Here is a 16,671-nt window from a genome sequence, read left to right on the forward strand (position 1 = left end):
ACTCAAAACACTTCAACTGTACTGAAGTCATAATTTTCTTTATGTTGAGTTCATATGGCATCTGGCTTCAAAATCCTGGTGTTCGACGAGTGTATCAAAATACAAATTTTTTTTTTCTTGAGGGGATGGAGACAAGTCTTGAGGTTGGTTCATTGTCGGCTTATTCCTTGGTGTTATAGGTATGTAATAGCAGTTGTAGAATTTACAAATGATCCTATATAGCAATTATGATTCATTGATTCTCGTTGCGCCTGTTGTCAAAATCATTCTTCTCTGCTACCAAAGTCATTCCTAAATCAAACCCTAATCCTCTTATTCCTAATGACCCTGTTTAACGGATGGCTCAACTGCACATTGTATGTTGAAAAGTTTGTTCACATATGCCATCTGTCTCCCACTTTTGCTAGTCACCATGAATTTCATCAAATTTTTCTACTATTCCAATGAAGCTTTGTCTCTTTTAATCAGTACAATTGTGTTTTTGATAGTCATGTCTTTTTACACTCTAAAAATGTTATATATTAAATTCTTCAGAAAAAGAGGTTAATAATCAATTTCACACAAAAAAATGTGGTTATTTTTCTAAATAATGAAATAGTCGGTTTAGAGACTTGGGGAGCAAGAAAGAGTGGGCCAACTTCTTGAGCACCAAGCACCTCACCCTCCTATAAACCATACGACGTCGCTCTCCTTCTCACCACTCTCGCTCCAAAACCCCAAATCATCATCGAAATCAACCCCAAAACCCTAACCCCCAAATTTCCAATGGCACCTTCTCTCATCGGTCCACCATCCCTCAGGCAATCCCCAACCCCGGCGGCCCAGCCACCGGCCAAAACCCCTTCCGGCGACCCATTCATCGACCTCATGGTCGCCGATTTCAACAACCTGGCCCAAAACCCTCCCAGGCCCCAAATGGGCTTCACCGAGAACGGCTCCGCCACCTTCGTCACCACCGGCGATCCTTGCCTCGACCTCTTCTTCCACGTCGTCCCCAACACTCCGGCGTCGTATCTCAACCAGCAGCTCCCTCTGGCCTGGGCCCACAACGCCCTCACCACTCTAAAACTCATCTGCAACCTCCGCGGCGTACGTGGCACCGGCAAGTCCGATAAAGAAGGGTTCTACACGGCGGCATTTTGGCTCCACAAGCACCACCCCAAAACCCTAGCCTGCAACGTGGCGTCCCTCGCCGAGTTCGGGTACTTCAAGGACCTGCCGGAGATTCTGTACCGCCTTCTTGAAGGCGAAGACGTGAGGAAGAAGCAGAAGTCCGATTGGATGATGAGGAAGTCCGGCGGGGCCAAAATTCGCAAGGCGGCGAGGGTTCCGTTTTTCAGAGGCCGCGGTGGCAGACGTGGCGGCGGTGCTAAGAGAGGCAGGGGAGGCCGCCGAGGAAACAATTACAACAAGAACCCTGTGGCGGCGAAGGAGATTCGGGTGCTGAATTCGATGGAGAGGGCAAAATGGGAAAAGGAAAAAGCCTCTGCCTTGAGGAAGGAGAAGTTCGCGGCCATGGCGAAGAAGGCGGTGGAGAGGTACCAGCGTGACCCGGACTACAGATTCTTGCACGAAAGAGTTTCGGATCTTTTTGCAGAGTGCTTGAAATTGGATATGGAGAGTTTTAAGGCCAATCAGTACAAGAAGATAAGCCTGGCTGCGAAATGGTGTCCTTCTCTGGATTCGTCTTTCGATCGTGCTACTCTGCTGTGTGAAAGCATTGCAAGGAAGGTTTTCGCTAGAGAATCGTATCCGGAGTATGAGGGAGTTGAGGATGCACATTATGCTTATAGAGTGCGAGACAGGTTGAGGAAGGATGTGTTGGTGCCGTTGAGGATAGTGCTGGAGCTGCCGGAGGTTTATATGGGGGCTAATCTGTGGGGAGCTATTCCTTACAATAGAGTGGCGTCTGTGGCGATGAAGCTTTACAAGGAGAAGTTCTTGAAGCATGATGAGGAGAGGTTTAAGAAGTATCTGGAGGATGTGAAGGCCGGGAAGAGTACTATTGCGGCCGGTGCGCTGCTTCCGCATGAGATCATAGCCTCTCTGAATGATGGGGATGGAGGGCAAGTCGCCGAGCTTCAATGGAAGAGAGTGGTGGAGGACTTGTTGAAGGAAGGGAAGATGAAGAACTGCTTGGCTGTGTGTGATGTGTCCGGAAGCATGCATGGGACTCCTATGGATGTGTGTGTGGCTTTGGGGATGTTGGTGGCTGAATTGAATGAGGAGCCCTGGAAAGGGAAGGTGATCACATTCAGTGCCAATCCTCAGCTTCATTTGATACAAGGGAATGATCTAAGCTCCAAGTCTGAGTTTGTGAAGCGAATGGATTGGGGAGGCAACACTGATTTTCAGAAGGTGTTTGATCTGATCCTCCAAGTGGCTGTGAATGGGAACTTGAAGCCGGAGCAAATGATTAAGAGGGTGTTTGTTTTCAGTGACATGGAATTCGATGAGGCTTCAGGCTATGGAGGGTATGGAGGGTATGGAATGTATGGAGGGTATGGAGGATATGGAAGGAATCAAGTTCCAAGGGGATGGGAGACTGATTATGAAGTGATTCAGAGGAAGTACAGGGAGAAAGGGTATGGTGATGCAGTGCCACAGATAGTTTTCTGGAATCTGAGGGACTCGAAGGCTACCCCAGTGCCTGGGACTCAACCAGGAGTGGCGCTACTGAGTGGCTTCTCCAAGAATTTGCTCAAGCTGTTCTTGGATAATGATGGGGAGATTCGCCCTGACACAACCATGGAAGCAGCAATTTCGGGTCCTGAGTATCAAAAGCTGGTTGTGCTGGACTGAGTAGTCGGATGATCGATCACCATCTTTCAGGTCTATCTGTAGTAGTAGTAGTAGACTAGTTTTGTAGTTTCTTTTGTACAAGAAAACTGAAAGTGAAATGAAAAACATCTTCCTTTTTTCTGCAATTTGGCTCTGTTTGGAACTTCAATTTGCTCTAACTTGTGAATGATCATTGCCTTATGTTAACAGCAACGATAACTTTGTCATCATAGCTAACTTTGTTCTTTAAACTGCCTTCTGATACTAGCTATTTAGGTTTTGGAATTTGGATATATGATTTTGTTCTGTTTTTGCTTTTGTTGCTTTTTAGTTTTCTGGTGGCTATGATTTGGGTCTTTGTGATCATGTGAAATACTTTGTCATCATGATTGCCTGATGAACATTTTAGGGTGTGTGTTAATTCTCTCTTCAGAATTTCCCTTCTAGCTACCAGCCTATCTTGAAATTGTTTGTTTCACATTGACATGGGCAGATCAGGCATGTAGCTTGAAATCCATGTTCATACTGTTCGTATTCAATTTTGAAGTAAATATGTAACAGAAGTAAATATGCATTTTTAATCCTATAGCATGTCTCATCGATCTGCTTTTGTCACAGGTTATTCGCTACTGTTCTTGAAAGCTAATTAATGAGGTGAATTACACAAACAATGGTGTAATCCTTGTTAGTTCTGCAGAGCTTCTTATAGCATTGTGTTTTGCTCCAACACCTCCCCACGAGCATGCTGTATCTTATGGACCAATGCTTCTAATGTCCCTTATTGAATACTAGCTAGGGTCTTCCACAAAAATGAGTTATCTTATATGGTGTTAAAAGAATTAATACTTGGAGATGCAGAGTTGGAGAGTGAATACTTCGACTCGATTTAGGATTTTTGGTGTCATGGATTTATTGTTGTTAAGCATATATCATTATTGGTATGAGTTCTGAGTTCTGAGTTGTGACATATTGTTACTGTTAGAAATCGGAAAACAAATCTTTTTTTTTGTGTGCAGTTCCTCTGGCTGGTGTAGTGAAATCTCTTTATTTCTGCAGATATGGTTGGACTAGTACTGATTTTACTTTCCCATTTTGAGAGGTTTTAAATGTAGTGCCTAGTTCTGTATCTTGTCAAAGTTGAAGACTGAGATCTTGTAAAGTGTTCTTAATTACATGGTTCTGAAATTGCTAAAAATAGTTGATTATATGTAAGTCTCCTGTGAGTCATTGGTGTAAGTAAGATGAAGATCATGATCGTTAATTATAGTCTCAAGAAGTGTCAGATGTGTCTTCTGGGAAATTATTGATGTATCACTCAAAGACATGCCTGCCTTGGTCTCTTGGACAAATGGTTGCATTTTGCGGCTGATTGTTCTATTGCTGCTTTGTTTATGTTTCTGCATCTTTGCTTACATTAGATGTTTGATATATTGAATATAGTTTCAGGGCCATGTAAAGATAGAAAGTAGCCAAAGAGAAAACATATGTGCATATACACTCTCGTCAATGAAAATAACGAATTTTGTTGAAGCATCTCATCTTTTGTCTAGTGACTTCAGAAGAAAATAGGCAGAAAAGCAATCTGTGCGACTGTGCCCAAATCTGATGAATTGGAGCAGCAGGCTCCAGCACAGCTTCTTCATATCTTGATCAATTTTACAATATCAAAGTTGCTGATCAGTATACAAACAAGGAATGAAAAGGCTCAAAATGGAGCCACTTTCTCTTGATAATGACCAAAAACTAGAGCATGACTCATACTTTCTGAAGATACGTACTTAAGCATATTGTTTATAGAGTTGGTTCCAAACTGTAGTGTCTGGCTTGTCAATGGCTGTCATACCAAGGTTTCAAGAACACTAAATGCCTACTTGAAAATTGAAATACATATGTTGCTCGCATAAGACCTACACTTTTCTGGATTTCTTTTAACATATATATATGGGAAAATTCTACTGTACATTAATGTATGGCATACATATATACTTGTTTTTGCAGGCAAACTTTCTAAAGTAGCCCACCCCTATTGCACGTGATCCCCCCTTTTTTAGTTTTTTTTCAGTTTGTATGTTATACATATCAGTATAGCAGACAAACTCATATATGCGCACACGGCGTGGTCATTTTCTATATTCTAATAAACCCGGTACATATGTGTATATATATATATATATACACACATACAGCCTTTCTCGGCCCTCAAACTCAAAAAACAAATGGACGGACAGAATTCTGTCCGGTTGTGTTCATACCAGAAAAACTCGAGTTTGAGGGCCTTAATGATCACCAAATTAGCTGAAATTTTGTAGAGATGATTTACACAATATTATCTAGATACTAGACGGTGGAGATGAGGAAATTCGATCGAAAAGTGGTGCAAAAATGGAACTCCGCACCAAAACCGTTGGTGTGGACGTCCGCAGCTGAGAAAATCCGTATATATATATATATATCTTCATATTCTATTAAACCGCTATACAAATTTGTTGATCTAATTAACCGTCTTATAATACACTCTTTTCACACAACGAGTACTTCATTTGCTAATAGTTAAAATCTTCCCAACTTGGTTTAGTAAGTAATATAAGTCATTGATGGATTACCATCTTAATTTTTGTTTCACTTCACTGAGGTTACAAACACCATGGTTCATATGATAAAAAATTTCCTTTCTACTTGGTATTTATTTAAAAAAAAATGTGATATAACATAATTACATAAAATATTACAAAAGAATTCGAAAATCACCCAAGTCGGTAACAAGAATTCCCAAGTAGTCGGTCATAATAGTAGCGACAAATAATTGCTAAGAAACCGTGGTGCTCAAGTAACGAGGATCCTATAAAAATGGCATATCAGGCGTCTCTCTATTCCATCCCAAACCACTTCACTGCAAAACCCTAAACCCCAAATCTCAAACCAAAATCTCAATCTCTCCAAATGGCTCCTCCTAGTCTTCTTGGCCCTCCACAGGTCACTAATCCCGTCCCATCGCCCCAACCCGACTCCACCGCAAGACCTCCGATGGGCTTGACCGAGAATTGCTCCCCAACCTTCTTAACCTCCGGCAACCCCTGCCTTGATCTCTTCTTCAAAGTCGTACCGGACACTCCGGCGTCCTATCTCAACAAACAGCTCCCTCTCGCCTGGGCCTACAATCCCCTCACTACCCTAAAACTCATCTGCAACCTCAGAAGCGTACGTGGCACAGGGAAATCCGATAAAGAAGGGTTCTACACTGCGGCGCTCTGGCTCCACAAGAACCACCCCAAAACCCTAGCGTCGAACGCGGCGTCTTTCGCGGAGTTCGGTTACTTCAAAGACTTGCCGGAGATTTTGTACCGCCTTCTAGAAGGCCAGGACGTGAGGGCGGAGCAAAAGATGGAGTGGCGGCGTCGGAAAGGGACTATCCGGAGGCTGGTAGGAAGACGTGGCACTGGACGCCGGAGGATCGTCAGACGTGGCTTGAAGACATCAAAACAGGCCGGCGGGAAAGCCAAAACCGCCGCCGCCAGCCGGCAGAAGTTGCCGAAAGAAGTAAGGGAGAAGATGGCGGCGGAGAAGCGGAGACTGGAGAAGGAGAAAGTGAGCGCGGCGAGGCTGGAGAAGAAGATTGCAATGGCTAAGAAGGCGGTGGCTAGATACCAGCGTGACCCGGATTACCGGTTCTTTCATGACCGGGTTTCGGATCTTTTCGCCGAGTGCCTGAAAGCTGATATGGAGAATCTCAAGAACAAGGAGACTAACAAGATAGGCCTGGCGGCGAAGTGGTGTCCTTCGCTTGATTCTTCGTTTGATCGAGCCACATTGCTCTGTGAAAGCATTGCGAGGAAGATTTTCACACGAGAATCGTATCGGGAATATGAAGGAGTTGAGGATGAACATTATGCTTATAGAGTCCGAGACCGGCTGAGGAAGGAGGTGCTGGTGCCGTTGAGGAAGGTGCTGCAGCTGCCGGAGATTTATATGGGTGCCAACAAGTGGGGGGAGATACCCTACAAGAGAGTGGCCTCAGTCGCCATGAAGCTTTACAAGGGGAAATTTTTGAAGCACGATGAGGAGAGGTTTAAGAAGTATTTGGAGCATGTGAAGGCCGGGAAGTCCACCATTGCTGCCGGTGCGCTGCTTCCGCATGAGATCATAGCCTCTCTGAATGATGAGGATGGTGGGGAAGTGGGTGAGCTTCAGTGGAATAGAATGGTGGAGGATCTAGTGGAGCTTGGGAAACTGAGGAACTGCGTGGCGGTGTGTGACGTGTCCGGAAGCATGGATGGGACTCCTATGGAGGTGTGTGTGGCATTGGGGTTGTTGGTGTCTGAACTGAGCGAAGAGCCATGGAAAGGAAAGGTGATCACTTTCAGTCAGAACCCTCAGATGCATTTGATTCAAGGGGACAATCTAAAATCCAAGTGTGAGTTTGTGGAGAATATGGAATGGGGGATGAACACTGATTTTCAAAAGGTGTTTGATTTGATTCTCCAAGTAGCTGTGAATGGAAAATTGAAGCCGGAGCAGATGATAAAGAGGGTGTTTGTGTTCAGTGACATGGAGTTTGATGAGGCTTCGGGGTATAGGAGTAGTTATGGATATAGATATTCTAGCTATTCTGAAAGCGAGGATGATGAGTCTAAAAACGGATGGGAGACTGATTATGAGGTGATACAGAGAAAGTTTGAAGAGAAGGGGTATGGTGATGCGGTGCCTCAGATTGTGTTTTGGAATCTGAGGGACTCACAGTCTGTACCGGTGACTGCAACAACACCAGGGGTGGCTCTGTTGAGCGGTTTCTCCAAGAATGCCCTCAAACTGTTCTTGGATGATGACATTTCCAAAATTCAACCAGACCTTGTCATGGAAGCAGCCATCTCCGGGGAGGAGTATCAGAAGCTGGTTGTGGTTGATTAGTTTGACATCCTCCATGCATGTAAATTTGAGTTGGCAATAATGCTAGACTTTGAGTTTTTTTGCATTGTGTAAAGCAAGTGAATTGAAATAAAATCAGTGATTTGAAGCAAATATCATATGTTTTTGCCCCGTCTTTGTTGTTCGTTCAAGTTTGGGTGTCTATTATTTGATATATAAGATGATTATTATTTTGATATAGGTGCATGTTATGTGGTACTGAAAATGAGCCTGCTTTAACTGTAGGAATAGAGGGAGATGATGCTTCTGAGAAAGCTGATTAACTTAGAGCAAGTTTTACTTCACTCTGGGGTATGATTTTATGTGGCTGTTGGTGAAAAGAAAAGACTAAGATGCATGATTCTAGAAACAGACTAAGTTCATTCTGTTTGGTTTAGAGGTATATAGACTTAGAGGGATCTTTGTGTATGTGCAACTTTATACTTGTGTATTCTGAAACAGAACACTTCTAAGCATTCCCCATCATACAAAGCACTCTCTGTAGCTACCCCATGACATTTGTTAAAACAATCTATCATGATGTACTTCAAATCCAAGCACATTGGAAATTTGTTTTAGCAGTGGGCAAGTTCCATGAACTTCAGATGGATGCATATACTGAAGAAAAAGAACTTGATCTCAGGTATAGGATTGACCTGCGTTCGTGTGATATGACATGTTTCTTTTAATGCTTGAGAATAATGATCGACTTGAAGAAAAAAAAAATAGCAAATGATGAAAATGGTGCAAGCTTACTGGAATTTCTCAAGTGAATGTAGACCTGACTTGGTTGACTTGGTTCCCTTCTGGCTTTGCAGATGAGATGGGAAGAGAAGTACAGAGTTTTACATGTCAAAGCTAGTAATATGTAGTCCTCTTTGTAAAGGTTACTCTTCAGGTTTAGAATTTTCGTGTGTGTTCCCTTCCGAGACTGGTCTTGGGAAAATTCGATGTGGGTGGGGGGTATGGGATTGGCATTGGTGCTGTGACTAGATATCACAAATTCACAATGCTCCTCTTTTGAGGAGGAAAATTTCTAATATTTGTGCTAAAGTTAGAGGCTCAAGGAGTGCAAAGGGACTTTGCCTGCAGTGCATTGTGAATTTAACAACATTGCTTGCAATTTTATTGAACATTTTGCAGCTAGGCTCCCCATTCCAGTCAGAAATCGGAGAGACGACGAAAAATGAAAAGGGCATGCAGGCACTTCAAGCACCATTATATCTACTGTTATGTGCCTGGAATCTGTATTTGGAGTTAGAGTTGAAGGAAACATTAGCAGCAAGATAATCAGTAGTTACGAGTTGATGAAGAAAATGTATGTGAGGGTCTGAGGGAGGACCTAAATGTAACTTGGAACAACTACTATAGGGATAAAATCGCAATATCTGAATAGTTGAGTCCTGAATTGCAGACACACCTAGAAATAGTGGGGTAAAAACGTAATTTAACTCAAATCATTCTATTCTCTCAGTTTCGAGTCGCGAGCAGAGGTTTGATGAATTAAACATGAAGAAAGCTCAGCACTCACTATAAAATCTCCCGAATCAAAATCTCAGATCCGTTTCTCATTCTCCTCTACTCAATCTCAGCGAACGCCACCACCTCTCGGCGGCGCCGATCGCAGAAACGACTTGCCGTTTCGGCAGAGAGATCCGAATTCGTGAACATGGAAGGTGGATCCGATAGAGACAAATCGAACTCCTCCACGTCTCCAATCCCCGTCGTCTCCAATTTCTGGAAAGGTATGGCTGAAAATGCTCGATTCCAATCCCAATCGTGTTTTGCTCAAGAAAAACGAGTGTGATAGCTAAATTTGTATAAGGAATCGATTGCTTTCTTTATTGATCGTTGCATTTTGCTCTTGCTACTGTTCACATTTTGATGCTGATTATTGTGAATTTTAGCTTGCGTAGTTTGATCATGTATACACGTAGAAATCTACGTATGTTAATTTCATGATGATTGCAGAAACTGAGAAACTAGCTTTGAGTAGATTGTTGAGTATTGAAGTAGGAGTACTTACATGTAAACTAGTAGTGAGAGTGGAATTAAGGGAATCGAAGCTGGAAAAGCATCCAGGATTAGTCTTGGTTTGTTGAGCTGGAATGCTGCCGAATTGTGTGAACAAGCAAAATCAGGAAGATTATTGTGCTTTTCTAATGGCTGTTTTTGGTTTTTTGCTTACAGAGTTTGATTTGGAGAAGGAAAAAAGTGTACTGGATGAGCAAGGGCTTAGGATAGCTGAGAATCAGGAAAACAGCCAGAAAAATAGACGGAAGCTTGCAGAGAGCACTAGAGGTATGCCATTTTATCTTCTGAATTGTTTAATATGTATTCGGTCGGCTTGCAGAGAGCACTAGAGGCCGCCTCTCCTTTTCTACTTGAAATGTGGAAATATTTGGTAGCTTCTGTGGGAGGCTTTTATGTTTTAATTGTAACTTCAATTTCACATTGCATCATGAAGAACATATTTCTAAATCTAGAATTTGGGTTGCCTAACAGATTTCAAGAAAGCTTCACCGGAGGAAAAGTTAAGTCTCTTCAATTCTTTACTTAAGGGTTACCAAGAAGAAGTTGATAATCTTACCAAAAGAGCAAAGTTTGGAGAGAATGCTTTTCTTAACATCTATCAAAAGCTTTACGAGGCTCCAGATCCGTATCTTGCTCTTGCTTCAATTGCTGTAAGTACCAGCATGCTTCATATACTGTTCCATTATCAAGTTTCTAAATGTTTTTAGTTGATAGAAATTTCACTTAATTCATTAAGGGTCTAAGTATGTAATAAATGAACCGAAAAACAGTAAGAATCAGACCATTGACAATATATTTGAAAGCATGTTGTATGTTGCGTGCTTGGCTCCTGTGCTGGCTTGTAGGTTGTATGCTGTGTCTATGTTTCAGTAGAATAAATTTCTTTATCTCCCACAGGAGCAAGATCTTAAGCTGTCTGAGCTAGAATCTGAGAATAGGAAGATGAAAGTTGAGCTTGAGGAGTTCAGGACAGAAGCAACTCATCTAAAGAATCAGCAGGCAACAATAAGAAGACTTGAAGAGCGCAACCGTCAGTTAGAGCAACAGGTGAGCACTCTCTAGCATCTCTTTTATATTAAGAAAAGCAACACTATACGTTCTCATGTGGTTTGGAGTTTTCCAGTTTCTCAATTTGGCACTGATTTATGTCTTCGTCCTAATGGCTGGACGTTTTTAATATGGCTAGATGGAGGATAAAGTTAAAGAAATTGTGGAGATAAAGCAACGGAGTTTTGCAGAAGAGAACCAGAAAGTACTTGAGGTCCTTACAGAAAGGTATGTATTGTTCACAGAATTTGGTTTGGATGAAGTGACGTTAGTTTTCTGAAAGGGTCTGTTTTGTGTCTGTTGAGACCATACTGAATGCATTTTATTTTCTTGTATAACTTTATTGATGATCTTTCCACTCTATACAGAGAGCAAATGTTGCAGGATCAATTACGACAAGCTAAAGACAGTGTTTTCAATATGCAGAAATTGCATGAGCTTGCTCAAAGCCAACTGTTTGAGGTTCGTGCACAATCAGGTGGGTTCATGTCCCAAGTTTGGTTATCTTAGAGCATCTTTATTGTGTGTGTTTGTAACAAGGCCCTATGGTTTGAGCATTATGCTCATTTTTCGATGTCAATTTTCACAAGGCATCTTATGTTTTTCATAATGATTTCAGAGGAAGAGAAGGCAACGAAGCAAGCTGAGGTCAATCTTCTGATGGATGAAGTTGAACGGGCTCAGACACGGCTTCTTAGTCTTGAGATGGAGAAAGTGAGTACAAAACTTTTAATTAAGATTTTATCTGGTCATAATTGGCCTTTTAGGGAGATTATATTTGTCATTGATAGTGAGCAATAGTCTTTTGTGCAATTGGATCATACTTTCTTGTTTTTCATTGTTATGAAGATTCATGGTACTGCTATTATGGTTCCTCAGTTTTTCCTTTTTCATTGTATTAGTTGGTTCTTCATTATTGACTCCCCTTTTTTCATTGAATGTTTTTGCAGGGACATTTGCGGTCCAAGTTACAGTCAGCTAATGAAGAAACTGACAATAAGAAAAGGTGACGGACTTCACTGTCACACTTCGTACTGCATGTCCCTAGAAATTGTGGTTACAATTTATTTTCATTTTCTTGGAATTGGCAATTGCTTTATAGCGTGAACTATTTAAATAGGGAAAAATCTTGCTTATGAAATTAGAGTCTTTAATGTACATGACTAACCGATGTCACCTGAGAATGGTACTATCAGCTGTGGTGTTTTGGAGTCATAACCATAATTATATCCTGAACTCAGGACTCATCTAGAATTGAAAACAATGGGCAAGAACATCATGAAATTAACCGAATGAATCGAGTGTTTCTGCTAGTCTTAGTTGGGATATTCCCTGGCTCTGTACCTCAGATTATATGCTTATAATATATTTGATAATGTTCTTCTCCTCTATTGGAGGTCTGTACAGACTAGTTTTGTTGTCTTTGGGATATATTTTGATTTTAAATTGTTTGCTCTGCACAGTGATAATTTAGATTCAAATAGCATCCTTGAGAATTCTTTAAGTGCCAAAGAGAAGATCATAGCTGAACTCAACATGGAACTTCACAATATTGAAACCACCTTATCAAATGAAAGAGAGGAGCACCTGAATGAGATCAAGAAGTTGAATACACTGCTCAGTGAAAAGGTACAGTTACCTTCTTGCTCCAGGATACTTTGTTCTTCAGCTGGAAGTATTGTTGGAGGTTAGGGAAAGTGCTACACTTTGTGTCTTTTTCCCTCGATAGGTAGGTTTGATTTTTAGCGATGTGATGACATAAACAGATAGAGACAAGAAAGAGAAACAGGAGTGATGCAATTCCCATACTTGTCTCTTATGTTCAGTATCTTAAATATCAATATTTTTAATTTTTTTAGTTCTTTTCTTGTCTATTTATTTTTCTGCCTTGTAAATTCAGGAAGCTTCTCTTGAGGAGATGAAGAAAGAGCTTCAAGCAAGGCCAACAACAAAACTGGTTGATGATTTGCGTAAAAAGGTGAAGATTTTGCAGGTAATACCATATTTCTCTACATATTTAGCTCAGAAGTTGCATTTTATGATTAGTTCATTTTTAGTTGCATGTTCATGAGAGTCGGTGTAAGTCCCTGAAATCTTTGGTTACTGTTTAGTTGATTTTAGACTTTGCCGTTGATGTTTAGAGATGTTCAGAATACATGATCATTTGGTGGGGACAATGTCCGTGAATGAATTCACCACATTTTTTTTTTTTTGGTTTATTTTCAGTTTTTATAGGAAGAAACTAGATTCATTTCAGAGGTGTGGTTTGTGTATTCAGCTATCATTTACAACAAAGAACCATTAACGTGGTTGGTCTTTGAACACATGTCAGATAGATTAGGTCATGTTTGTTAATTTGAAATTGTAACTGCCAGTATCTAAATAATATTTCAATCTTCTTTTGCTATTATTCTAAATACCGTGGCTCTATTATATATTTGATTATTGCACAGTTCTAATGTTTACTTCCCATCCATATTTGTTGAATTACTTGTATCTTTGTGTTTATCTTGTCTGTTCAGGTCTTGTTTGCTTTCATTGAACTCCTAGCTCCTTCATAAATACTGTCCCATTTTTCTTTGTCCCAAAAATTGTGTCAGATCTGAACTTTTTGATGAATTTGTAGGCGGTGGGTTATAATTCAATTGAGGCTGAAGATTGGGAAGTTGCTACAAGTGGGGAAGAGATGACCAAAATGGAGTCTCTTCTTCTTGATAAGAATCGAAAAATGGAGCACCAACTCACACAATTGAAGGTATGAAACTTGTCCAGTGAAGGTTGTCCTTATGTTGGTTCTGTATTGTTTATCCATTCTCCACAAAGATCTTCAATTCCATGCTCACACACTTGACCGAATCAGTCTGGCTCGTCAGGATTTCAAAATGAACTTTTTATAAAGATGATAATGTCTTTGTGTGGGGTATGTGATTATGTTATTGAATATTTCACTGAGATCTACCATGTATCTGTTGTATTGTTGCTTTGTGCTGCTTCCAGGTGCAACTTTCGGAAAAATCAGCTCTGTTGGAAAAGGCTGATGGTGAAATTACAGAACTTGCCGAAAAGGTTAATGAACAAAAAAGATTAATACAGAAATTGGAGGATGATATACTGAAGGTGAGCATCACTGGACCACTGGTCACCAATATAAGTGTATTATTATTCTTTCCACGATTTGAAGCATATTGATTTAACTTTCCTGCATTGTGAATGTTGAACTATATATTTAGTATTTATAATTTTGACAAGTGGAGTTACCTTAGATTTCGTAGACATACCAATCAGCATCCTGAGGACATACTTAGACAGACAACCAAAATTCTAGGTTTGACTCCCATTATTCTTAAAATTTGAATTTCATGTCCTATTGCAGGGCTATAGCTCCAAGGATAAGAAAGGAAATTTATTTGATGACTGGGATCTATCAGAAGCTAGGGGCACAGAGCTATCAGAGGTACCCCTCCTCTCTCTGCCTCTCTCCCTCCCCCCTTGTTTTATTAAAGTTGGACATAAGAATCGAACAGTTTATTAATCAATAATTTGTGACTGCAATGATGCAATATCTAGGCATACATGGTGCATGCCTTCTTACTCTTTTTGGTTATGCAATCTTTTGGTTTCATTATGTGGTTTGTTCATAATAGCCTTTCTGAATCAGAATGCAGAACAAAAGCATGTTTCCTCAGACCAAGACCAAAGTTCAATGCTTAAGGTTATCTGCAATCAGAGAGATCGATTCAGGGCACGCTTGAGAGAGACAGAAGAAGTTCGTCTTTATTTTCAAATACTCACGATTGCTTTGTTTTTTTTTACTCCTCATTCCCCATATGGCTGGATAACAAGTCTAAAAAAGTAACTTTTCTGACTGTTTTTGTATGTACTAGGAAATTAGACAGTTGAAGGAAAAGATAGGAGCTCTAACAGGGGAACTGGAAAGGACCAAAGCTGATAATGTCAAGCTGTACGGAAAGATTCGCTATGTTCAAGACTACAGTCTTGAAAAAGTAGTGTCTAGAGGATCAAAGAAGGTGATATATATGTTTCTATCTTTTTTCTAATTTAGTTTGTTCAAATATTCTCTTGCTAGCTTTTTCTTTCTTAGTGGAGCGGACTCCGTGTCCTGTGTGTTACGTATGTTTTCTTGGTAAAAATGTTGGTTTTTCAACAAGAAAGTACATGAATTTTAGGTCTTCTAATGCTTGTTTATTTTTATGCGGTGTATTCCAGCAAGCAGAGGATCTTGAAAGTGGCTTCTCCTCGGATGTTGAATCTAAGTACAAGAAGATCTATGAGGACGACATAAATCCTTTTGCAGCATTCTCAAAAAAGGTTTGGCAATGTTTACTTTCTGGTGAAATATTGAAGTTTCTTGGCAAAGATTTGTTTCTGTAATATTTTCCTTCTGCTTTCTTCTGATTGTTAGTAATCATATATTAAACTTTTTTGTACACAGGAAAGGGATCAAAGGTACAAGGAATTGGGTTTCAGGGACAGAATTACACTTAGCAGTGGACGTTTTCTTCTTGGCAACAAGTAAGAATACAGTGTACTTCAATACTCGGATTCACCTCTTTTGTAACGTGTTGTCCGGTTTTTCTTTCTTCATTTCATAGTGTGATTTCCTGTCCTGGATTCTTAAATGTTAGATTGACAATGATGTTAAACCTGATGACTATTACTGCATGTAGATATAATGTGTAAAAGCTGAAAGTGCTTTTCCTCTTGTATCTTCTCATTGCCTTGGATCATTCCTTTCTGCATCCTTAAATATATAATTCTAATTCATCAATTCGGACAAAACATACTTCACTTCAATTAATCGAAGAGTTATGGTTGCAGGTATGCTCGGGCTTTTGCATTTTTCTACACTATTGGCTTGCATATCCTAGTGTTCACCTGTCTCTACCGAATGTCAGCTCTGAGTTATCTCAGGTATCTTTTGTTCTGATGTGTTTGCAATGGTTTTACACTTCTACTGGTTATTCTTTTTGCTTATATCATTTCCTTTTCCTATGTTTTGCAGCAATGGTCAGGAGGATATCCTCGTCGGTGACACAACTCAGAATCTCCCACACGCTCTCTAGGCTTTGTGACACTCTGAAGCTTTGCAGAATGTATATACAACATAAATGACTGTTATTCTGCCTGTATTCTGGCTTTGTTCTTCCCATTTTCTTTCCCTTCACTAATTAGCTGTAAAGCATGTCATGTAAAATTAGTGATACAGTATAGGGACAAATTGAGGGTCGATCCCATTCGGATGGCCATATTTCTGGTAGAATGGTTCAATGATTTCGACAATATTTTGGGTTGGATGTGAAAGACCTAAGGAAAATATTGGTGAAGTTAATGAGACAAACAATCAGTCTAACATGTACCTTGAGGCTCATTAAGTTAAAGACTAGTTCAGGATTTTTTTATTAATCGTTTATTACACTTATTTTTCAGTTATATTTTTTCATCTCAATCGTTTAGTTTTTAGGCCTATATGTTAAGTAGATTATTTTTTCAAATTTATAAGACATGATGGAAATTCAAATTATTTGTAAGTATCATCCTCATGATGGAAATTTAAACCTCCATGTGAGATATTACCTAGTTTAGGTAAGCCTCACCCACTGATCAGATGGATGAATGAAACTAGAATGGTGATATGATCTACATCAAAGAAATGAAAAAATTGAATTTACCTCTTGATTTTTATGTGCCACACAAGACTCCAAACACACCTCCTCCTTATATAACTCACATGTGACTCTGGTCCCTCTCTCTCTGTTTAAGTTATGTAAATTTGTCCAACCATTCAGACCGAAACAATTCTTATGATTACCCTTAATGAAGGTAAATTTTTCTTATCCTTTTGGTGTCATGAGAAGATGTTGATAAAGGTTCATAATTTTGTGAGTA

The 16,671-nt window shown here is 40.1% G+C and overlaps 3 protein-coding genes across 3 annotated transcripts; all 3 read left to right on the plus strand.

Moving 5' to 3' along the window:
* Positions 1-727: 727 nt before the first annotated feature.
* On the plus strand, positions 728-2,920 carry LOC101314465 (uncharacterized protein L728-like). Its single transcript, XM_004299178.1, has one exon. It carries the CDS (start codon positions 766-768, stop codon positions 2,800-2,802), a length of 2,037 nt encoding a protein of 678 aa, XP_004299226.1. The 5' UTR covers positions 728-765; the 3' UTR covers positions 2,803-2,920.
* A 2,755-nt stretch (positions 2,921-5,675) lies between these two features.
* Positions 5,676-7,794, plus strand: LOC101314753 (uncharacterized protein L728-like). The gene has a single exon (XM_004299179.1). The coding sequence runs from the start codon at positions 5,722-5,724 to the stop codon at positions 7,684-7,686; it is 1,965 nt and encodes a 654-aa protein (XP_004299227.1). The 5' UTR covers positions 5,676-5,721; the 3' UTR covers positions 7,687-7,794.
* A 1,367-nt stretch (positions 7,795-9,161) lies between these two features.
* On the plus strand, positions 9,162-16,140 carry LOC101315049 (protein CASP-like). The gene is made up of 19 exons (XM_004299180.1): positions 9,162-9,428; positions 9,874-9,984; positions 10,189-10,367; positions 10,615-10,764; positions 10,904-10,992; positions 11,133-11,242; positions 11,384-11,478; positions 11,715-11,770; positions 12,228-12,393; positions 12,665-12,757; positions 13,391-13,519; positions 13,762-13,881; positions 14,138-14,218; positions 14,423-14,530; positions 14,649-14,792; positions 14,992-15,093; positions 15,218-15,297; positions 15,604-15,696; positions 15,788-16,140. The coding sequence occupies exons 1-19, from the start codon at positions 9,353-9,355 to the stop codon at positions 15,846-15,848; spliced, it is 2,043 nt and encodes a 680-aa protein (XP_004299228.1). The 5' UTR covers positions 9,162-9,352; the 3' UTR covers positions 15,849-16,140.
* The last annotated feature ends 531 nt before the right edge of the window (positions 16,141-16,671 follow it).

The sequence above is a fragment of the Fragaria vesca genome, linkage group LG5 (assembly GCF_000184155.1).
Source record: "Fragaria vesca subsp. vesca linkage group LG5, FraVesHawaii_1.0, whole genome shotgun sequence".
Classification (NCBI taxonomy): Eukaryota; Viridiplantae; Streptophyta; class Magnoliopsida; order Rosales; family Rosaceae; genus Fragaria; species Fragaria vesca.